Below are 14,070 nucleotides of genomic sequence, written 5' to 3'. Positions count from 1 at the left end.
GTTCAGGAATGGTTTGAGGAGCACAGCAATGAGTTTGAGGTGTTGACTTGGCCTCCAAATTCCCCAGATCTCAATCCAGTCGAGCATCCGTGGATGTGCTGGACAGACATGGAGGCCCCACCTCACAGCTTCCAGGACGCAAAGGGTCTGTTGGTAACATCTTGGTGCAGATACCACAGCACAGCTTCAGGGGTCTCGTGGAGTCCACGCCTCGATGGGTCAGAGCAACACAATATTAGACAGGTGGTCATAATGTTATGGTGGATCTGTGGTGGATAGAAATCTTAACTGGTCATACAAAGAGCTACTTGTGATCTTTAGATTAAAACTAGCTTATTGACACTTTTCTCGATTCTTTTAGCTAAATTTCAGAGTTTGGAGTCTCCATCAGATTTCCTAATAGGATCTTATTGGAGGGCAGAGGGTTAAGATATGAATTTGTAAAGTAACATTAAGGTGTCATATCTGCAGCTTTTGTAGCTTCATAGAAAGTTCTTTCACCACTGAATGAAGTTTAAATCAGTGTAACTCATAAGGTGGTAACTGTGTGTGTGTGTGTGTGTGTGTGTGTGTGTGTGTGTGTGTGTGTGTGTGTGTGTGTGTGTGTGTGTGTGTGGTGTTCATGCTGCTTGCTCTCTTGATTGACACTTTCCTGTGACTCTGTTCTGCCTCTGTGGGCTTTTAAAGGGAAGCTGACTGCCCCTCCACCACCTCCAATTACCCCAGCGACATGCCCCCGAGCGGAGTGTGTGAGTGTGTGAGTGTGTGCGTCCGTCCTCTCAGCTGCACTCAGCCTTCCTGCGTATCTCCACTCACAGATAATTAGCGCTCTCTTCACTCCTCTCTGAGAGTCCTTCATCGGCCACTTCTACCTGTCGACCCGCTCACCTCTGACCCTCAGCGGCGATGAGTCGGTGAGACGCCTCACAGGAACAACACAAGCTGGAAAAACTAATTTCAGACCATGAAAATATCAGTAATCCACCGCAGTGTGTCCCTGAGCTGTGACTTAAGGCATTTACATACTGTCAAATATGGATACATCGTAGACTTTACAGTTATGATGGGCTGCAACCATCAGATGGTGTATGAGAAATAATTGTAGCCTCAAGAAAAACATCTTGTTCTTCTTCTTCTTCTTCTTCTTCTTCCTCCTCTGTGGTTTGGTTTCCATCGGGCCAGCAGGCCTCTGATAAAGCTTTCCTGATACAAACTGTGCTCCTCGGAGGGTTCCTGTGAGCGAGCACGGCTCACTGAATGTGCGATGGTGTGAACAAGCATCCGTATAAGTGTGTGTTCAACCGCGGGGCTGTGTGTGTGTGCGTGTGTGTGTGTTTCTTTTACAAATGAAGACAACATATCTTTCCATGGTGGAGGTCAGCGAGGAGAGCTTTCTGCCCCAGGCCAGCGCTCCTCCTCTCCTCCCCTTTCAGTTCCCTTTCTCTGTTTTCACCTCAAATCTGCAAATCCTTTCCTCCTTTGTTCCCTTCATTCCTTTCCTCTCTCCATCTGTTTTAACCTTGATGTGTTCATCATTCTTTCATGTAATCAATGCATTTTATTGCCAACAGATTATGATGCAATTTAAAAAGTGGACCAGAGCAGGTTTTTGTTTAAAATTTAGTTTTGTTTCAGTGATGATTTTGATCTTTTTAATGATCGTCTCACAGGGTCGTCAAAATTTTCACTCCAGAGGAAATATTAGGACAGCTCGCATTTTATTCATTTTTAGTGTTGTTATTTTGATTATTTCTTTTATAAGTGCAGTTGTATGTCTCAGAGTCTTTGCTCATGAGAAGCTTATAAATGATTTAATGCACGGACAGAAGACTATTTAAATATTTAAAAAAATATTTAAAACCTGAAGAGCGTCAGACGGCAGGTGACCTGAGCTCACCTGCTGCTCCAGATGATGTTGAAGAGTTTAAAATGTGCGTTTAACCACAAACACCAACCAGAGGCAGTGACGGAGGCTTCGCCCGGTCAGCCTATGAAAGAAAAAGAGACAAATCCTCTTCACTTGAATTCAGCCTGGATCTTTATTTTTAAACTTCTAAACTTTATTGAAATGAGAACCTGAACAGCCTCAGATGTGATTCTGCAGAGATTAAATGAAGCACTCACGTCTGTAACAGGAACTCCTCCCATGAAGAAATGTGACACACATCAGTGTGTGTGTGTGTGTGTGTGTGTGTGTGTGTGTGTGTGTGTGTGCAGCGTGCTGATTGGTGCACTTTCTTCGCCGCAGACGGACAGGTGAGTGAATGGAGGGCGGAGCGGCCTCAGGGAGGAGGCCGACCGTCTGAATGGAGGAACTCAAGAGAAACCAAGTGGAAGTGAAGTCCTGTCAAAGTTCTGTGTGCTCACAGAAACGCTGCAAACAAAAGCCAAGCTCTTCCTCTGTGGTGTCCTAACAATGCTCTGGAGCTTCTTCCTCGTGTGGCTGACGGAGCGTTCGAGCTTCCTCCCCCCACCCTCTGCTCGGCCTCCTCTCGCTCTCATTACTAACTGATGCAACACAGGTTCATACAGCCACACCTCCCAGAAATCAAATACAGATCAATAATCAACCTCCAGGTCTGAAGCCAAAAGCTGCAGGTCTTCTATCGTCCAGCAGAGGCGCCACAGTGAGTCAGTCCATAGACTCCCATGTTAAACCTTTCCAGCAGAAATGTTTACAGCTGATACACAAACTGCTTCATAACAGCTGTGTGTGTGTGTGTAGGGGGGGGGGGGGGTTCTATAACTCACCTGTTTAAACTGCATTAAGTTTCAAAGTTTGCATTGTTAGGGGCGTGGCTTCTCTGACTGACAGGTGCATGGTGACTGACAGGCAGCTGTAGCTGCTAGCTGTCTGCTAGGCTCCATCTCAGCTAACTGGGGTCGGTGTCTGCTTTTTAAACTGCAGCCAAATTTCCATCAGACTCCTGCTGCTGCATTTCTGTAGCTGCTTTTGTGTTGTGCTGATTTTGTCTTTACATTGTGAGACTTGTGGTCGGTTAAAACTGATTTCTCTGCAGCTTTTTAACAGAGCTTCAATGTGTTTTCCAGACCTAAATATTTCACGTAGATATCTCCTGTACTAGTGAATCTAAGTAGGCTCATAAATGCTGGAAAAAGAGGCCAATTTGTTTCAAGGATCAATAAAGTTTACCTTCATGCTGTGCATGACTACATCATCTCATTCTGAGCAGGTCAGATAAAACACCTGTGTGAGGATACCAGCAGCATCCTTATAAAAACAGGCTGGAGATCCGGGTCCTGCTGAACCCTGAGAGATATCAGGAGGAGGAAGAGGAGGAGAGTGGAGTCCAGGAAGCTTTGGACTGCAGGGTTTCTTCCTCGAGCGTTTGAGGGGGGCAGAGAGGAGGAGGAGGAGGAGGAGGTGAACACCGCCGTAAAAAGTGTCGGAGGAGGAGGATGCAGGAGAGAGCTTTAGTCCGCTCACACAAAGAGCATAAAGTGGGCTGACAAACTGAGAACAATGTGGAGGAATTTACAATGAGCTGAATGGGAGTGTGCTGCTGAGGAGCAGCCGCTGATTAACCAAACTGCTGTCGCTCAGTGAAAGAGAAGCTCAGACTGCAGCTCAGAGCAGGAGCAGATTCAGAGGCTGGGCTCCACAAATAATCCATCACAAGTCGGCCTGACGGTCATAATCCCAATGAGCAGGAAGTACAGATGAACCGCTCAGCGTTCATATTTATATCTTTTTAAATCTGGCCTTAAATTGTCAGATTTATCAGAAATGAACTCTCTGTTGTAAGGAAACCCCCACAAACACAAACTGAGGAACTGACAAAAAAAAGAAATGACCTCAGACTATATTATAATCTTTAAAATACTTCAATCAGTGGAAAATTTAGAGTATTAATTGGTTTTAAAGTCTGAACTCACAGAAGAAGATTGGAAAATGTGCCAAAGTCAACAAACATACATGAGGGCAGTTAGATGGATTCAACCAAACTATCCCAGACAGATGGTTTAAATACAATCAGTTATGTCTGAAAACATGTACATTTCTGGGAGGATGTACAGACTGTGATGGGAACAAGGATTTCTGGCTGCATCCTAAATTTTTCCTTCTGGGTTTATGCTCAGAAAAAATATAAATACAGTGAGTTGATGGATGCGGATCATGTATGGATTTTCTCACAGATGTGGACCTGAATGAAGAGGACGCTGACGACTGAAAGTACAAAAAAAGAAAGAAAGCTCAACACAAAGACATACAGAAGTTCATTTCCATCACTGAGGGTGAGCCTCATCGTGATGCTTTCATGTTGGTGCAGGTGAAATATTACCTGCACAGAGATTTAAGGTTCCCATTTTAGAGAGCTGAGAGCAAACTGAAGTTCTTGTTCTCGGCCCCACAAATCTTAGAAACATGGTGTCTAACCAGATACTTACTCTGGATGGCATTACTTTGGCCTCCAGTAACACTGTGAGAAATCTTGGAGTCACTTTTGACCAGGATATGTCCTTCAATGCACATATTAAACAAATATGTAGGACTGTTTTTTGCATTTGTGCAATATTTCTAAAATTAGAAACATCCTTTCTCAGAGTGATGCTGAAAAGCTAATTCATGCATTTATTACTTCTAGGCTGGATTATTGTAATTCATTATTATCAGGCTGTCCTAAAAGCTCCCTGAAAAGCCTTCAGCTGATCCAAAATGCTGCAGCTAGAGTACTGACAGGGACTAGAAAGAGAGAGCAGATTTCTCCCATATTGGCTTCTCTTCATTGGCTCCCTGTTAAATCTAGAAGAGAATTTAAAATTCTTCTCCTCACCTACAAGGTCTGAATAATCAGGCCCCATCTTATCTCAAAGACCTCATAGTCCCATATCACCCAACAGAGCACTTCTCTCTCAGACTGCTGGCTTACTTGTGGTTCCTCGGATACTTAAGAGTAGAATGGGAGGCAGAGCCTTCAGCTTTCAGGCGCCTCTTCTGTGGAACCAGCTTCCAGCTTGGATTCAGGAGACAGACACCCTCTCTATTTTTAAGATTAGGCTGAAAACTTTCCTTTATGATAAAGCTTATAGTTAGGGCTGGATCAGGTGACCCTGAACCCTCCCTTAGTTATGCTGCTATAGGCCTAGTCTGCTGGGGGGTTCCCATGATGCACTGAGTGTTTCCATGATTTATTAATCACAGCACTTTAATTAATGATCATATCCTCACTAATCCTTCTTTCTGACTCCTAGAATGACCATCATTCCTGTTCCATATGACCTAAAACGAGAGCTCGAGCTAATCAACAAGGAAGCTGAGGGCCGATTTCCAACAGACTTTCAAAGTCTACTGGAACGCCCCCTGCTGGTCGCCAAAAAGAATGCAGATTCAAGGCTGTTCTCGAAGCTTTAGTGGATTACTCCTTTATGAAAGTTTGACCGGTTTTCCCTCTTTAAAATCAGGATTGGAGTGTAAGGAGTGACAGCAGGACTTCCTGGCTCAGATATTCATGACAGATGATGCTGATGGGACAGAGAGCGGACTGGGCTGCACAGACGTTCCTGTTTGGATCTTTAAGGGTTTTTACTGCTCGTGTCTGGCAGGCGTGCCGGCGGCCGTCCTCCTGCTGGATAATGACTTGTTGATAAAACAGGAGCTTAAGCTGCGTCTAATTGCTCCTCTAAGTATGGTGGTCTGTTTGACAGGCTGTCACCGCAGGGGGGAACTGGGAGGGGCCGGGTTACAGGTAAACAGGTAAATAACAGACAGTTGTTGAGATAAAAAGAGAACATTAGCCCCATAACAACTCATTACCTCACACCTCATCAGACCTCAGTGCAGAAATCTTTGTTTCATGCTTTCTCCGAGTCCCTCTCATCACTCAGCTTCAAATATTTTGATATGAGTGTTTGCAGCTCCGTCACCTCCTGCAGGACGGGAGGTAAACAATGACAGCTAAAGCTAAAGTTTTTGTACTCTAACATCAGCATGTGAAACCTGTTGAAGCTGACCTATATTTCCTGATTTCCTGTCATGTATTTCCTGTCCTGATGGTTCATGTTAAACATGGCCACAGCTTCACATAACGGACTGGTACTTATCCTCCTCCTGAGCCACAGCTGCCCTGTGAGCCTGCAGACTGCTCTAAATGTTTCATTTCACACAGTTTTTTCTGCTCTTGGCTCTGCACGATGTCATCGAGAGGAAGTATCCCTAATTTGGTCATGTCAGCCACAGAAGCCACACCCACTGTCACTCCGTGTGTGTTTTACTTTGATGCGCTTTATACACTTTTTAAATGTGTTAATCAGATCCGAGCGGCTCTCAGGAAGCATGCCGGATGATCGAGTACACATGCTCAGTATTTAGAGCACACTGTGATGAGGCTGTTCGTCCTTTAAAGGGAGATGCTGAGGACTCACAAACCATCATGAACAAAAGTTAAACGTCGCTCAGCTGCTCTTTATTCTTCTAAGTTTTACTAACTGTAAAAGTCGTCTGATGAGGCACTTAGAGGCTGTTTTTAATGTTTGAGCAGTCGTGTGGTGTTTATCACCTTTCACTGTTGGAGGGCTTTTCTGGTTGTTTTCACACATGCGACCTTTGTGAGAGGTGTTAAAACTAAATAAAGTTTAGTTTATTCTCATAAATCAAACACGTGACCTCATGATGCTGCAGATCATCAGAGTCCATCCGGAAAGGAGCAGAAATATTTCCATCTAAACCAAAGTGGCTGAAAAACATCTTAAAGAAGGAAACGTTCTGACGTTCCTCTCCGAGCTCCTGCCTTTGACAGGCAGATTGTTGCAGTCCAGAGGTCAAAGGTCACTGTCTAAATGTGACACTGTGACCTTGGGGTGGTTGCACGGGCTGACCTGGGATCAGCGCTGTGCGTCTGCTGTCGCCTCAGGGTGACAACCAGGCGATCAGAACAATCCTGCAGAACTCAAAGAGGCTTCAGTCAAATCCACAGTTTCTGAATCCAGGGTCAGAGCGAACTGGAAGTTATGGTCCACAGGAGGGACCACCCCGGCTCCCAGCAGTGGCTGCTCTCCCTCTCGCCCATAGCCTCCTGCAACCACACAAAAACCAGCCAACACAGTGGCTCATTTGTAGCTTGAGGTAAATGTGGTTCTGAATCAGCACAACACAACTTTCAGAAATCAAGTGCCGGCTAAAGGCCCACCACCCGCAGGAGGCGTCGAAGGTGCAGCGTGTGTCGGGCAGCGGACCGATCCCCGGTTATCGAGGCAAAGGGAAGACAATGTTGACTAAGTAGTGTTAAAACCAGAAGCACGTCAATACCTGATTTACAAACTTTCAGCTGATCTTTTTCTATCAATCACAACAGCCACAAATGTAATACAACAATTTTTTTAATAAATAGAGATGTTTTAGCACCTGATTTTTTCTGAATTATAACTTCAGACTGTTTAAGGCTTTTTAATGAGCTGCAGGAACCCTGATATGACCACTCAGAGATCATAGTTTAATCTCCAGACTTCACTGGCAGATTTAAAGGAAAACCAAAAACATGTTTGTTTAGTTCATGATGTCTTTTTGTCCTTTTCCAAAGGGACATTTCACTCCATCATCCTGTGTGTATTTACTGTACTTTGACATTTGCACCTCCACCATCACAACTGCAACCTGCAGGGCATCCAGTGGAGGGAGGTGGGACGGGAGGGGCGGCTCCATGCAGGCCAGCCCAGCTGAGCCCTCCAGCTCTGAGTGTGCCACTGTATTCATCATGTGCTTTAATCAATAAAGTTGTCTCTCCTCCTTGTTTTATGTCTCACACACACACACACACACACACACACACACACACACGCGCACACACACACACACACACACTTTGGGGGTTGCTGGGGGCTGGCAGCCTGCTGTCTCCTCCATCTTGTCCTGATCAATATTTAATGAGGTGGTAAACTCATAAAGCTGAGACCACAACCTGAGACAGCACAGACAGGAAGTAGAAACCTGAGGTCCAGTGCAAACCATAGACTGTATAAAAAGATGGTCATAGCCAATGTCACCCATTTGGTTTTTCTGATTCTGCATTTTGAAGCCTCAACAGTAGCATCAGAAGGAGCCTCTGCTGGATGTTAATGGAACTGCAGCTTTCGGCTTCATTTTTAGAATAGAATAGAATAGAATGCCTTTATTGTCATTATACAGGATGTACAATGAGATTGGAGGGCCACTCCTGTTCAGTGCTATGTAACAGAAAATCAAACTCTCTAAAACGAAAATAAAAATATTATAAAAATATTATAATCTAGTATAATCAATATGATCAAGAGATATACAGAAAATAAACAATGTGTAAAATATACAAAAAATAGAATGTATAAAAATATATACATACATACCTACATTGGTGCATCTGTACATTGTAAGAAAGTAAATGCGTGTATACATATAATAATGAAGATGATGAATATTGCACTAGTGAATGAATACTGGATATTACACAATATAGGAATGTTAGATATTGTTCAGTATGAATAATATAATATTGCACAGAGATGTGGGTGTTGCACAGTTACAGTGGGTGAGTGTGTGAGTTCAGGGTGGTGATTGCTCTGGCGAAGAAACTGTTCCTGAGTCTGTTTGTTCTGGCTGGGGTTAGGGTTAGGGTTACCACCCAGATCTTGATGGTTGGCCTGAGCTTGCAGAGATATAGTCTCACAAATGGTCACAAAGTTTAATCTGTTGATTTGTGTTTCTGGACATGAATTTTCCAATTTTTTAAATGTACATGAATGCAACTTTTTATATCTATTGATTAGTGTCCAGATGCAAAAAAAACAAATAAAGCTTTTCAGTGGAAGTGTCATTTGTTTCCCCCCTCACACCTGAGACATGATCAAAACGATGATATCTACACCTGTTACAACTGAAGCTGTTCCCATGGACATGTGATCCAGTCAGACCTGACACTGTTCAATGCATGTATGAAAAGGCCGTCTTCCTGCCCCTGCTTTTCACAGTAAAAGTCCTTGACTACTGTACTCTTAGCCTAGTGGTAACTCAAGGTAAATAAGTGACTGAAACAACTTGTAGAATTACATCAAAGTCAGCAGATTGTAGGTTTCAATGTAATGCAATTTCCTTCCCACTGTCACCAAGTGCTCACAGGGGGTCGTTGTGACTGTTGGGTTTTCTCTGTATTATTGTAGGATCTTTACAATATAAAGTGCCTTGAGGCGACTGTTGTGATTTGGTGCTATATAAATAAAATTGAATCTAACTGAACTGAATAAATCATTGTAGTAGTTTTTTCTTAAAATATGAATACTTTTCTTGTTTTTGTGATGAATGTCTAATAAATTTCTAACAAAACAGAAGAGGAACTTGTCATAAAATAAACACAGTTTTCATAAAGAACGTCTTAAGGGCATTTATTATTTTTAATGGGATTGGAACTGATCAGCTCTGAGAAACATTCCAGCAAACATGCCCCCCTACAGACCCACACAGACCCATACCAGCATGACGTGGGGCACATGTGGGTGTGGTGAACAGATTGGCCCCTGAACACCACATGTTCCATCCATCCATCCATCCAGGTTTGCATACATTTGGATATTTTCTTTTAGTTCTTTACCAAAACTTATTTCAGCTACAGTTCACACAAGCATCATCTAATTAAAGCCAACCTGGAAGCTGCTAAACCTGCAGTTCCTCTAACATCCACTTGAGGCTCCAGCAGTGAGTCAGTCCCCATAGACTCCCATGTTAAAACTTTCCAGCAGAAATAAACATGTTTACAGCTGATACAGAAACTGCTTTGGTCTCTGTGAGTAATTTATCGCTTTGTAACAGCTGTTTGGGGGGAGGATGATTCAATAACTCACCTGTTTAAGTTTATTAAAGCTCAAAGGGGCGTGGTCTCTTTGATTGACAGGTGACAGCAGGCAGTGTTAGTGGCTTGCTAACGTTGAGGCTTCAAACTGTTCCGAAACCAATGGATGACCTCACAGTGGCTACCTCCATCGTTTATATACAGTCTATGGTTTATCGCTTTAATTGCTGTGTGCACCTGACAGCTGCTGAGGCTCATGGGAATATGAGTATTTAAAGAGATTCCCCGAAATCGAGGCAAAATGCAAACGTTTCGAAATGGAGGTCAGTCTGCCATCCGTGTGTGTGCGCGTGCGCCCCCTTTAATAAAAAGTCCTGCTGGGTCCGGGGCTGGTGTGCGTGCAGGGCGCGTGTGTTTTCCAGCCAATGGGCGTCCCGCTCGGCTGCTGAGGCAGTTGACAGATTTGGCTTCATCCTCTGCGGCCACAATAGAAATCTAATTAAAACTTACTGGACCTCATTACGAGGCTGCAGGTGCACGTGGGCCGCCGGCGGTTAATCCCGCTCGATTAGCGCACGGCCCCGCGCACACCAACAATGCAGCAAATCGGCGTCGGGGGCGCGCAATCACCGCGTTCCCGTGAGGTGATAATGGGAGCCCGTGATGTTTGTGATCAGATCAGAAACTCGTTCTCACCGCGGGATGAACCTGAACTTTAAACTGTAATAATTCCAATGTTTCTGTATTAAATGATTTTATGTGGTTATTGTGACTGAGAAATGAGGTTCAAGCAAGATCAATAAACCTGATTTTATTTCAGATTGCTTTATAAGTGTCCGTGTTTTTGGGTGGGAGTGAGTTTGAATAATATCCTGCATTCTGTATTTTAGTAACTATTTAACACCTGCAGACGGAAGTCAAGAGAAAAATATGCCACAAAGTTTATGCAAAGGTTTCGCTGACAAATAAATGTAATTTATAACAAACTTGCAAAAATATTTAACACAGCTGCTGATTACAACTGATAATGATCGGAGAAAAGGTGGGAAAATAAGGAGTCAATGAAAGAGGAAGAGATGGAAAAGAATGAGGAAGAGGAGGAGAAGAAGAAGGAAAGGAGGAGAGGAGGAAGTAAAGGATAAAATGTAAAGGAGCAGGAGTAAGAGGAGGGGGAGACGGTGAAAGCGACAGAGGAGAAGGAAGTGAAGAATGAGAGGGCTGTAAGGGGGAGGAGGATGAAGAGAAGAAAAGGGGGAAGAGGAGAAGGATGAGAAAAAGGACAATGTGGAGGAAAAACACAAGAAGTAGGAAGAGGATGATAATGAAAATGATGAGGAGGATGTGAATAAAAAGGGGAAATGAGGAAGAAGATGAGAGGAAAGAGAATAAGGAGGAGGTGACAGAGGAGGAGATGGAGAAAGATGAAGACAGAAACCAGGAAAGACGGAGGAAAAGAAGAAGAAGAAGACTCCTGAAATCTCAGATTCCTGCTGCAGGAGGATCATCAGCACGCTCCCGCTCCTCTCTCCTCCTCCTGTGGAGTTGGCAGCTCTCCGGCCTCCCTCGGGTGCTCCCTGATTGTCTGACCGTCCTCAACACGTGCAGAGACAACAAGGCTGCTGTGACTCCCAGAGGAGGAGGAGGAGGAGGAGGAGGAAGATTAAACACCTCCCTCCCTCTCTCCCGTGTCCTTCATTATATTTTGTAATATTTCACAAAAGCTGACCTAAAGATTCTTAATTTGAAACATCTCCAGCTCTTATTTCATTTTAATTTAAATTCTGCTCCTACACAGCCTGTACACAATAACAGACTCTTAATTCAGAGTTTTTGTAACTTCAAAGCTCATTAAAAATATATTAAATCCTTTTGTTACAGTTCGCTTGTTTATTATCTTTTTTTATTTGTGCCTCATTAACATGACAGTAAAACTTTAAAGCTCACAATAAACGATCTTCGAGTCGTGTGACGTGCTTCCACCTGCTGCTCTGAACAAACCGTTATCTTATTAATATTAATTATCATTATAATAAAAACTTATGCACGCTCCCTGAGCCCATTGTCCGCGCACACGCACGGCGGTTAAACCCGGATTAAACTCAGATTACTGCAGGATATGTGCGCAGATTGAGGCAGAGAGAAAAGACAAGCAGGCAGGTCTGTTTTATAGAAACGTTATAACTTTATTATTTAGTAGAAAACTGGCACCAAAGTTCCAAGTAAATAGAATAAAATCTCTTTATGTACAAAATACAAATTTCATGTGACAAAACAAAACGAGTCGAATAAATAAACACAGCAGAAAGTGTGTGTGGGTGTGTGTGTGTGGGTGTGTGTCTGTGTGTGTGTGTGTGTGTGTGTAGAATACATAATGAATGAGGGCAGCTTCTTTCAGTCTATTGTGGGAGCGTTGAAACTCGATTTCCACGCTCTCCTTTCTGCAGAATCGCTCTACAAATTGTAAAATTGACTTTTCACCTCCGACGTGAAAAACAAAAAAACTAAGACTGTAACCTGCAGACTGGGGGCTGAGGGGGGGAAAGTGCAAAGGTTTTTGGAGACATTTACAAAACCAAAAAAAAAAGCACACAGCAAATTCAGTTCCTCTCATTTCCAGTGATACGCGAAGGCGTGAGGAGGGGGAGAAATGTAAGGCAAACAGTGGTTCTCAGTCTTATTCCAGCGGGACTCTCTGGATTCCTCCGCGGGGCTGCTGCCTCCTCCGCCGGCCCGTGGATCAGTAGATGCCCGGCACGAAGCTGCGGAAGGCGTACAACGCGTCCTGCTGCAGGTAGCCGTAGTCCTCCGGCGCATCGGGGCTTCCCGGGCTGGACGCGCAGTAAGCCGGGGAGGAGGACGAGGAGCCACTGGAGCTCCAGGAGCAGGCGTCGCTCCCCGGGCTCGGGGCCTCGCCGAGGCACGGGGGGCTCAGCAGCAGAGGAGCATCTCCGGTCTTCCCCGCCTGCAGGTCGGCGATGCGGATGGTCTCCGACAGAGCCCAGATGTAGTTGTGCGCAAAGCGCAGAGTCTCGATTTTGGTGAGTTTGGTCTCGTCCGGGAAGGCCGGCAGGACACCCCGCAGCGCGTCCAGCGCGTCGTTCAGGTTGTGCATGCGGTTCCTCTCCCGGTCGTTGGCCTTCAGGCGCCGGTTCTTCTTCACCACCTGCACGGTGGCTTCACTGCGGCCGCGGCCGCGGCGACGCTTCTTCTGCTGCTGCTCGGGCTGCGGGGAGGCACAGCGCGGGCTGCCGCGGGACTCCTCGTCATCGGTGTGCGGGAAGAAGTCGCAGCTGTTGCTGTCGATGTCGGAGTAGACGGAGTCCATGGCTGCGGGTTCTGCTCTGTGGAGAGAGGAGAGGAGGCGTCAGGGGCTGAGGCCGGGCAGAGCGCGTGGTTTGAAGTGACGGAGACTCGCGGGGGAAACTCACCTGAAGTCTGAGAAAGTTTCTGCAACCGGAGCGGCAGTTTGGAGCGGCACGCGCGTCTCTGACTTCTTTTGCTCTGGATCAGCTCGTGCGAGCCGGTGAGCCTGGCACACGACCGGCCTCAGCCCGCTTATATACTGTGCACGGACAATGACCGGCCCCCTGCTCCTGCACCCCCACCCCCCCAGCCTGGCATCAGAGCGCAGGATGAGGGGGATGAATGCTGCGGCAGGTCTGCCCCGTGCCGCGGGAGCTGCTCATTAACATAATGACGCCTGTGGTGTTTGTTCGCCCCGCACAGAGAAGCGTGCCGGTAATCACGGCCAGCCAATCAGAGCAGGCGGCCGGCCACGCGAACTACACGCAAGACACCACCCCCCCACCTCCCACCCACCCCCGAGAAAGAGCTGTGAGACAGAGAAGACCAAACCCACTCTGAGAGTTTAAACCAAAAACATAAAAAAGGTGGAAGAGAAAGAAAGAAAACGCAGAGACCTCCACCTCCTCCACCCCGCCGGGCGGAGACACGCTCCGGAGGATCCATCCATCCATCCTGCTGTCCGTCCATCCATCCTCTGCTAACAGCTCCACAGACAGACAGAAAGAGGAGCAGCAGGAGAAAAAAGGAGCTTCACCCACACAAAGAAAACTTCTGCATCCGAAAGTCTAAATCCAGCTTTTGTTCTTTAATGTGAAGGAAACGTTTGAATTTCACAACATCTGAAAGTTTAACTTCCTGTGCGGGACCAACACGGGCAGCTCCAACAAACTACTCACTATAAAAGCCTGACAGGAAATAACTGCTTTAATGCTGCAGTGTGAGGTGGACGTTAAACACAGCAGAGGCCTTTCTTACAAACATTAATAACTAA

General features: G+C 45.5%; 1 protein-coding gene across 1 annotated transcript; it reads right to left on the bottom strand.

The window, feature by feature from the left end:
- Positions 1 to 11,956: 11,956 nt before the first annotated feature.
- On the bottom strand, positions 11,957 to 13,326 carry neurog1 (neurogenin 1). Its single transcript, XM_030739870.1, has 2 exons — positions 13,202 to 13,326; positions 11,957 to 13,114 (listed from the first exon to the last, which is right to left on the bottom strand). The coding sequence occupies exon 2, from the start codon at positions 13,096 to 13,098 to the stop codon at positions 12,511 to 12,513; it is 588 nt and encodes a 195-aa protein (XP_030595730.1). The 5' UTR covers positions 13,099 to 13,114; positions 13,202 to 13,326; the 3' UTR covers positions 11,957 to 12,510.
- Between the last annotated feature and the right edge of the window lie 744 nt (positions 13,327 to 14,070).

The sequence above is a fragment of the Archocentrus centrarchus genome, chromosome 10, assembly GCF_007364275.1.
Source record: "Archocentrus centrarchus isolate MPI-CPG fArcCen1 chromosome 10, fArcCen1, whole genome shotgun sequence".
NCBI lineage: Eukaryota > Metazoa > Chordata > Actinopteri > Cichliformes > Cichlidae > Archocentrus > Archocentrus centrarchus.
The sequence above is the reverse complement of the archived record's forward strand: the minus strand, read 5'-3'. Positions and strand labels throughout refer to the sequence as shown.

What these genes read in the sequence shown, in the direction of transcription:
- neurog1 (XM_030739870.1), bottom strand. Translation starts at nt 13,098, where the DNA reads ATGGACTCCGTCTACTCCGACATCGACAGCAACAGCTGCGACTTCTTC.